General features: G+C 48.0%; 1 protein-coding gene across 1 annotated transcript; it reads right to left on the minus strand.

The window, feature by feature from the left end:
• Positions 1-2,338: 2,338 nt before the first annotated feature.
• Positions 2,339-9,210, minus strand: LOC140398994 (uncharacterized). The gene is made up of 2 exons (XM_072488026.1): positions 5,367-9,210; positions 2,339-3,412 (listed from the first exon to the last, which is right to left on the minus strand). Exon 1 carries the CDS (start codon positions 8,615-8,617, stop codon positions 7,622-7,624), a length of 996 nt encoding a protein of 331 aa, XP_072344127.1. The 5' UTR covers positions 8,618-9,210; the 3' UTR covers positions 2,339-3,412; positions 5,367-7,621.
• Between the last annotated feature and the right edge of the window lie 681 nt (positions 9,211-9,891).

A 9,891-nucleotide genomic window follows, 5' to 3' on the forward strand; every position in this document is an offset into this window, starting at 1 on the left:
ATTAGTCATTGGAGATTCCATAGTTAGGTGGATAGATAAGAGATTCTGTGGGAACGAGAGAGACTCGCGGTTGGTGTTGCCTCCCAGGTGCCAGGGTCCGTGATGTCTCAGATTGTGTTTTCTGGACCCTTAACGGGGAGGGGGAGCAGCCCCAAGTCGTGGTCCACATTGGTACCAACAACATAGGTAGGAAAAGGGATAGGGATGTAAGGCAGGGATTCAGGGAGCTAGGGTGGAAACTTAGATCTAGGACAAACAGTTATTATCTCTGGATTGTTACCCGTGCCACGTGCTGGCGAGACGAGGAATAGGGAGAGAGAGGAGTTGAACACGTGGCTACAGGGATGGTGCAGGAGGGAGGGTTTCAGATTTCTGGATAATTGGGGCTCATTCTGGGGTCGGTTGGACCTCTACAAAGAGGATGGTCTACACCTGGACCAGAAGGGTACCAATATCCTGGGGGGGAAATTTGCTGATGCTCTTCGGGAGGGTTTAAACTAGTTCAGCAGAGGATTTGGAACCTGAATTGTAGCTCCAGTATACATGAGGTTGAGAGTAGTGAGGTCATGAGTAAGGTTTCAAAGTTGCAGGAGAGTACTGGCAGGCAGGAAGGTGGTTTAAAGTGTGTCTTCTTCAATGCCAGGAGCATCCGGAAAGAGGTGGGTGAACTTGCATCCGGAATAAGGTGGGTTGGTACCTGGGACTTCAATGTTGTGGCCATTTCGGAGACATGGAAAGAGCAGGGACAGGAATGGTTGTTGCAGGTGCCGGGGTTTACATATTTCAGTAAGCTCAGGGAAGGTGGTAAAAGAAGGGGAGGGGTGGCATTGTTAGTCAAGGACAGTATTACGGTGGCAGAAAGGACGTTTGATGAGGACTCGTCTACTGAGGTTAGAAACAGGAAAGGAGAGGTCACCCTGTTAGGGGTTTTCTATATGTTCTATAGGCCTCCGAAAAGTTCCACAGATGGAGGCGAAAGGATTGCAAAGATGATTCTGGATAGGAGCGAAAGCAACAGGGTAGTTGTTATGGGGGACTTTAGCTTTCCAAATATTAACTGGAAACAGTATAGTTCGAGTACTTTAGATGGGTCCGTTTTTATCAATGTGTGCAGGAGGGTTTCCTGACACAGTATGTAGATAGGCCAACGAGAGGCGAGGCTATATTGGATTTGGTACTGGGTAATGAACCAGGACAGGTGGTAGATTTGGAGGCAAATGAGCACTGGTGATAGTGACCACAATTCAATTACGTTTACTTTAGTGATGGAAAGGGATAGGTATATACCGCAGGGCAAGAGTTATATCTGGGGGAAAGGCAATTATGATGCGATGAGGCAAGACTTAGGATGCATCGGATGGAGAGGAAAACTGCAGGGAATGGGCACAATGGAAATGTGGAGCTTGTTCAAGGAACAGCGACTGCATGTCCTTGTTAAGTATGTACCTGCCAGGCAGGCAGGAAGTGGTCGAGCGAGGGAACCGTGGTTTACTAAAGCAGTCGAAACACTTGTCAAGAGGAAGAAGGAGGCTTATGTAAAGATGAGACATGAAGGTTCAGTTGGGCGCTCGAGAGTTACAAGTTAGCTAGGAAGGACCTAAAGAGAGAGATAAGAAGAGCCAGGAGGGGACATGAGAAGTCTTTGGCAGGTGGGATCAAGGATAGCCCTGAAGCTTTCTATAGATATGTAGGAATAAACAAATGACTAGGGTAAGAGTAGGGCCAGTCAAGGACAGTAGTGGGAAGTTGTGCTTGGAGTCCGAGGAGATAGGAGAGGTGCTAAATGAATATTCTTCGTCAGTATTCACACAGGAAAAAGACAATGTTGTCGAGGAGAATACTGAGATTCAGGCTACTAGACTAGATGGGCTTGAGGTTCATAAGGAGGAGGTGTCAGCAATTCTGGAAAGAGTGAAAATAGATAAGTCCCCTGGGCCGGATGGGATTTATTCTAGGGTTCTCTCGGAAGCTAGGGAGGAGATTGCTGAGCCTTCGGCTTTGATCTTTAAGTCATCTTTGTCTACAGGAATAGTGCCAGAAGACTGGAGGATAGCAAATGTTGTCCCCTTGTTCATGAAGGGGAGTAGAGACAACCCCGGTAACTCTTGACCAGTGAGCCTTACTTCTGTTGTGGGCAAAATCTTGGAAAGGTTTATAAGAGATAGGATGTATAATCATCTGGAAAGGAATAATTTGATTAGAGATAGTCAACACGGTTTTGCGAAGGGTAGGTCGTGCCTCACAAACCTTATTGAGTTCTTTGAGACGGTGACCAAACAGGTGGATGAGGGTAAAGCAGTTGATGTGTGATGCACGATCAATGACCACTAAAGCGAGGTTGTAGTCCAACTGAAGGCTTTAATAAGCTACATGTTTCCCCCAGCAGCTCAGGTACAGAATGAAGGCTGCTGGGGCGGCCAGAGCTCTTATACCGTGCCTAGCAGGGCAGAGCTACCAAACATCCTAACCAATAGAAAGCATAGAGTTTCCACCAATGGTGCTCCAGCCTATCAGGTACCGTAATACCTATAATACCACATTATGGTGTAAATGGATTTCAGTAAAGCGTTTGATAAGGTTCTCCACGGTAGGCTACTGCAGAAAATACGGAGGCATGGGATGCAGGTTGATTTAGCAGTTTGGATCAGAAATTAGCTAGCTGGTAGAAGACAAAGGGTGGTGGTTGATGGGAAATGTTCAGACTGGAGTCCAGTTACTAGTGGTGTACCACAAGGATCTGTTTGGGGCCCTGCTGTTTGTCATTTTTATAAATGGGTGAGTAAATTTGCAGATGACACTAAAGTCGGTGGAGTTGTGGACAGTGTGGAAGGATGTGGAAGCATTGGAAAGGGTGCAGAGGAGATTTACCAGAATGTTGCCTGGTATGGAGGGACGATCTTATGAGGGAAGGCAGAGGGACCTGAGGCTGTTTTCGTTAGAGAGAAGGTTAAGAGGTGACTTAATAGATGCATACAAGATGATCAGAGGATTAGATAGGGTGGACAGTGAGAGCCTTTTCCTCGGATGGTGATATCTCGCACGAGGGGCCATAGCTTTAAATTGAGGGGGACAGATGTCAAAGGTAGGTTCTTTATTCAGAGAGTAGTAAGGGTGTGGAATGCCCTGCCTGCAACAGTAGTGGAGTCGCCAACACTAAGGGCATTCAAATGGTCATTGGATAGACATATGGATGATAAGGGAATAGTGTAGATGAGCTTTAGAGTGGTTTCACAGGTTGGTGCAACATCGAGGGCCGAAGGGCCTGTACTGCGCTGTAATGTTCTCTGTTCTATTCGGTCAATATAAGAAACAGCTTGTGGTTCACATAGAAATAAAGTCAACAATTATTATTATTATTAAATGTCTTCAATCAGATGATGGGAGTGTTTTTCGAAAGTTCAATCCCAGATTGCTGTGGATGCAAAGAATATGAAGTTAGGGAGGGAAAGTGACAAGTTCTATTACAAGCATATTGAATAGCAGAGCAGCTTTGAGGGGTCTACTCCTGCTTCTATTTCTCATGTTCTTCTGGCACAATCACAACTGGTAAATAATTATTAGCAGAACCATTGCCGAAGGATGTGAAGAGAGTGCAGAAAGATTGACAAGAATTGTTCTCGAGATGAGGACAGTTATGCAAAGAGATTGGTGAACCTGGGGCTGTTCTCCTTGGGAAAGGATGAGATTTGGATAGAGGCATTCAAAATCATTAGAGCTCTGGACAAGATAGAGAGCAAGAAACTTTCCATTGGCAGAAGGATCAAGAACCAGAAGAGAACAATTTAAGGTGATTGGAAGTAGTAACAGCAATGAGGAAAAACCTTTTCTTGCAGCAAGTGGTTAGGATCTGGAACGTGCTGCCCAAGAGTGATTGAGGCCCTCAAAGGAGAACTGAACAATTACAAGAGAAAAAAATGCAAGACTATGGGGAAAAGGTGGAGGAGTGGGATGAGGTGAGTTGCTCCTGTAATAAGTTAGCATGGAAACAATGGGCCAAATGTACTCTGTCCCGTAACCATTCTACAATCTATACAACAACAATCTGTCCGAGCCCAAAGAACTGGCACAAACAAACATTGTCAACAACACAGTTGACAAAACCAATACCAGAGCCACCCAAAACACGTCACTCTCAGAGCTGACACAAACACAACTGAAAATCACTGGCAGTCCCTCAACTGTATGGACTCCTCTTCTGCACTATTGCCTATCACTTGCAGTGCCAATCTAACATTGCCTGATGCATATCACTGAACAATGGATGCTGGATATCGCACTTACAAGCTGAGGGGTGTCAAATTTGTAACACAGGCCATTGAACAACTCTTTCTTACTCAGCTGGCCCCATTTCTCCTACTATTCACAAACTTTCAGCTAAAGATAGTCCCCAGATGCAGTAGTTTAAACCCTGCTACTCTGCAATGGTTCCTGCTATTTCTGCAAACTGTCCAATCATGAACCCATCTCCATTGTGACTCTGAACCCAGGAAAGGTGCCTCAGGAGTTACATGTTGGGTGCTAACTGAAATATCAGCAGAGAGGTTGCCACGGCTCCCTATCCCAATCCATTCACTTCAAACAACTCCACAACTGAAACACATTTATTCCTTTACAGCAGTGCACTTTGGGGCTCAAGTGAGTTAGCCGGTTGAATTAATGTGAGGTTTCAGTTTGGAAAGAGCAGAGTTTAAAAAAGAGTGGGGGCACATGGCAGGAGGATTTGCAGAGTAACATCAAAAACCTATAGTGAAATGTCACTGTATAGAACCTCTAAATCCCTATACTTTGGTAGTTTGAATTAGTGCTACTGCTCAGCACCTTATAGCCTATGTATGCAGTTGTTGTTCAGTCAGCAAGCAGTCTGTTGTAAACTGACATTGCCAGTCAGTCGTCTCCGTTGTCTCATGGATTTGAATGTGAAAACAAGGGCTGTGCTTTGTTAAGTTTTATTTCTGGCTGAAAGGCTGTTCATCTTGCTGAGCCTTTAGCCTCGGAGGATTTGGATATGGCATCGCCTGCCCCTCATTAGCATAGCAGCTGTCAGGGCTCAGCCCAAAGACGAGAAAGAGAAATGAGGAAAGCCCAAGCAGGCATCACAATCAGAAACAGCCCAGGAGAGCACGCAATGTCAGTTAGTCCAGGACAATCAGTCAACTGGAGAAGGCCAGACACCTAGGAAGAGGCATCTGAATGCAGCCACCTCTGTCCCTTTAACAGGGGAAAGCCAGATCCCCAGGAAGAGGTATCTGAAGGACATGTTCATGTTTAAGAAAATCAGAAATGCACCAAATCCCTGTCAGCTGACAGCACGAAAATAGTCAGGATTGAGTCTTATGCTTTAACAAATTAATTAGATAATCACTAACCATTCTTAGAAATTAGAGGAAGGCATCAAGTTTACCAAGAACTAGTTGAGAGAAGATATTTAGGAAGTGCGTTCTTGATTAAGCACATCTTCCAGCCAGCAAATTCAGGGCTGCAGGCTGTATCCATCCAGGAGATTCACACAACTTCCAAAGCAAAGCTTTTACTTTTAAATCAGATCTCAAGTGAAAGGAGAAAACAGAATTAGACCAAGAACACGAGAACAGATGCCAGATCTTCATGGCGACTACTAGTTTTCTAAACTCTTAACTTGGATGCAGCCAGAATGGAAGACCTGCTAAAATATCTATCAAACAGCAATCATCCAGAGATAGTCAGAGTGGTGTTTGGAGCAACTGGTCATTCATAATTCACAGCACATTTCCTCAAGAGGATAAGATGTCTATAATGGGGAGAGTGGAGGTCAATGTTGAGATTGTCACAGGGAGGGGTAGAATGCTATCCCATGCATCTGCGTTTACAGCCGGAACTATATTAAGGCAGATCCAATGCAAGATGAGAAGATCAGCCTGCAGGGGAAATGGCAAGTCCAATTTCATAGAGAAGGCAAACTTGATGAGGCAAATGAAATGATAGCATTGACTGGTCAGTAGATTAAGGGGAGACTGTGCTATAGTGCCGACATTACTGGACCAGTAATATATACTCTGGGGACAGGGGTTCAAATCCCACGATGGCAGCTAGTGGAATTTAAATTCAATTACAAATCTTAACAACATTTAGAATTGAAAGCTAATCTCAGTAATGGTGACAACAGAACTGTCATCGATCATTGTAAAAATTCATCTGGTTCACAGAGGTCCTTTTCAGGAAGGAAATCCGTTGTCCTGCCTATATGTGACTCCAGATCCACAGCAATGTGGTTGACTCTCAACTGTCCCTCTGAAATGACCCAGCAAACCATTCAGTTCAAGGGAAATTAGAGATGGGCAAGTGTTTGCCTCATTAGTGATACTGCATCACATGGGAGAAGATGATATTTTAACTTCTCAAATAAGTTCAAGTTATTAAACATAGAAATACAGGGTAGTTTGCACGCACAAAGGCGGGTACAGAGAACAAGAACACTACAGGCCACACATGCAAATAAAGGGGTACCAGCAGCAAACACAAGCAGAGGAGGATGGAAGAGGTAGCAGGCATGGGCAGCAGTGCAGGCAGTACACGGCTATAGGTAGAAGCGACCATACAGGCAATGCATATGAACAGGATGACCAAGGCGGGTACAGAGAACAAGAACACTACAGGCCACACATGCAAATAAAGGGTGTAGCAGCAGAAAGGATAATATACGTAGCCCCACACAAAGGGGGCAGACATGTCACTCAGGCAAGGAAGGAGGCCAGTGCAGATTGGGGGGGGGGTTACTGCCGCAGAGGCCTTATCGGCAGCACACAAATGTTTCAGATAACGCAAGGGAGTAGAGGCACCACATATGGGTACAGGCGTGATTCACGCACCATACCGGGACAGAGTGGGTACATGCTACACACAGGTACAGGAATACAGCCGGCATGGATTGTTACTGGCAGCATGGATACAGACATTGGGCACAGTACAGGAAGAAGACAATGGTAGAGGGGGTAGTTACAACAGGACAGGCAAACAGCAGGGATACAGATGCCAAGGAAAATACATCTAGCACAAGGGTGGAAAAAGGTGTCAGTACTGGCAGCACATGGGCAGAGAGTAGGTACAGACACATGTGAGGGGAAAGAGTCAGTACATGTGGGCACTGTTGGTACAGGCAGCACTCATTACTCACAAATAGAAAATGCAGTAAACCTTAGGCAATGATTCAGGCAGCTTGTGGGCAGAGTAGATACTACATGTGAGCAGACAGCACTAACGCATGTTAGTGGGGGGAAATGGCAGAATCCATGGGCAGGATGGGTAGAGAGCACATGCATGTTCAGGGCAGTAAAGGTAGCAACAGGATGTACTGTAGCACATGGACAATTTGAAGCAGCAGTGTTGAGAGACAGAGGGGAGAGTTAGAGGGAGCACAGTGCTGAGAGGGAGAGAGTTTGAGGTAGCACAGTGCTGAGACAGAGGGGGGGGGAGGAGTTAGAGGGAGCACAGTGCTGAGGGAGAGAGTTGGAGGGAGCACAATGCTGAAAGACAGAGGGGAGAGTTAGAGGGAGCACAGCGCTGAGAGGGGGGAGAGTAGGAAGGAGCATAGTGCTGAGAGACAGAGGGGAGAGTTTGAGGGAGCACCGTGCTGAGAGGGGGAGAGTTAGAAAGAGCATAGTACTGAGAGACAGAGGGGAGTGTTTGAGGGAGCACAGTGCTGAGAGAGGTGGAGAGTTGGAGGGAGCACAGTGCTGAGAGACAGAGAGGAGCGTTTGAGGGAGCACAGCACAGAGGGGGAGGGTTTGAGGAGCACAGTGCTGAGAAAGGGGAAGAGTTTGAGGTAGCAATGCTGAGAGAGAGTTTGAGGGAGCACAGTGCTGAGAGGCAGAGTTTGAGGGAGCACAGTGCAGAAAGGGATAGTTTGAGGGAGGACAGTGCTGAGGGAGAGTTTGAGGGAGCACAGTGCTGAGAGGGAAAGTTTGAGGGAGCACAGTGTTGAGAAAGGGGAAGGGTTTGAGGTAGCAGTGCTGAGAGAGTTTGAGGGAGCACAGTGCTGAGGGAGAGTTTGAGGGAGCACAGTGCTGAAAGGGAGAGTTTGAGGAGCACAGTGCCGAGAAAGGGGAAGAGATTGAGGTAGCAATGCTGACAGAGAGAGATTGAGAGAGCACAGTGCTGAGAGGCAGAGTTTGAGGGAGCACAGTGCTGAGAGAGTTTGAGGGAGCACAGTGCTGAGAGGCAGAGTTTGAGGGAGCACAGTGCTGAGAGGCAGAGTTTGAGGGATCACAGTGCTGAGAGGCAGAGTTTGAGGGAGCACAGTGCTGAAAGGGATAGCTTGAGGGAGCACAGTGCTGAGGGAGAGTTTGAGGGAGCACAGTGCTGAGAAAGGGGAAGAGTTTGAGGTAGCAGTGCTGAGAGAGTTTGAGGGAGCACAGTGCTGAGAGAGTTTGAGGGAGCACAGTGCTGAAAGGGAGAGTTTGAGGGAGCACAGTGCTGAGGGAGAGTTTGAGGGAGCACAGTGCTGAAAGGGAGAGTTTGAGGGAGCACAGTGCTGAAAGGGAGAGCTGAGGGAGCACAGAGCTGAGAAAGGGGAAGAGTTTGAGGTAGCAGTGCTGAGAGAGTTTGAGGGAGCACAGTGCTGAGAGAGAGTTTGAGGGAGCATAGTGCTGAAAGGGATAGTTTGAGGGAGCACAGTGCTGAGGGAGAATTTGAGGAAGCACAGTGCTGAGGGGGAGAGTTTGAGGGAGCACAGTGCTGAGGGGGAGAGTTTGAGGGAGCACAGTGCTGAGGGGGAGAGTTTGAGGGAGCACAGTGCTGAGAGGGGGAGAGTTTGAGGGAGCACAGGGCCAAGAGGGGGAGAGCTTGAGGGAGCACAGTACTGAGAGAGGGGGAGAGTTTGAGGGAGCACTGTGCCGTGAGGGGGAGAGTTTAAGGGAGCACAGTGCTGATAGAGGGGGAGTGTTTGAGGGAGCACAGTGCCGAGAGGGGGAGAGTTTGAGGGAGCAGTGCTGAGAGAGGGGGAGAGTATGAGGGCGCACAGTGCTGAGAGAGGGGGAGTGTTTGAGGGAGCACAGTGCCGAGAGGGGGAGTGTTTGAGGGAGCAGTGCTGAGAGAGGGGGAGAGTTTGAGGGATCACAGGGCCAAGAGAGGGAGTGTATGAGGGAGCACAGTGCTGAGAGGGGGAGAGTTAGAGGGCTTACAGTGCTGAGAGGGGGAGAGTTAGAGGGAGCACAGTGCTGAGGGGGGGGGGGGGGGGGGGAGTGTTTGAGGGAGCACAGGGCCAAGAGGGGGAGAGTTTGAGGGAACAGTGCTGAGAGAGGGGGAGAGTTTGAGGGAGCACAGTGCTGAGAAAGGGGAAGGGTTTGAGGTAGCAGTGCTGAGAGAGTTTGAGGGAGCACAGTGCTGAGGGAGAGTTTGAGGGAGCACAGTGCTGAAAGGGAGAGTTTGAGGAGCACAGTGCCGAGAAACGGGAAGAGATTGAGGTAGCAATGCTGAGAGAGAGAGTTTGAGAGAGCACAGTGCTGAGAGGCAGAGTTTGAGGGAGCACAGTGCTGAGAGAGTTTGAGGGAGCAGAGTTTGAGGGAGCACAGTGCTGAGAGGCAGAGTTTGAGGGAGCACAGTGCTGAAAGGGATAGCTTGAGGGAGCAGTGCTGAAGGAGAGTTTGAGGGAGCACAGTGCTGAGAAAGGGGAAGAGTTTGAGGTAGCAGTGCTGAGAGAGTTTGAGGGAGCACAGTGCTGAGGGAGAGTTTGAGGGAGCACAGTGCTGAAAGGGAGAGTTTGAGGGAGCACAGTGCTGAGGGAGAGTTTGAGGGAGCACAGTGCTGAAAGGGAGAGTTTGAGGGAGCACAGTGCTGAAAGGGAGAGCTGAGGGAGCACAGAGCTGAGAAAGGGGAAGAGTTTGAGGTAGCAGTGCTGAGAGAGTTTGAGGGAGCACA

Source organism: Scyliorhinus torazame, chromosome 22 (genome assembly GCF_047496885.1).
Source record: "Scyliorhinus torazame isolate Kashiwa2021f chromosome 22, sScyTor2.1, whole genome shotgun sequence".
In the NCBI taxonomy this organism is placed as follows: Eukaryota; Metazoa; Chordata; class Chondrichthyes; order Carcharhiniformes; family Scyliorhinidae; genus Scyliorhinus; species Scyliorhinus torazame.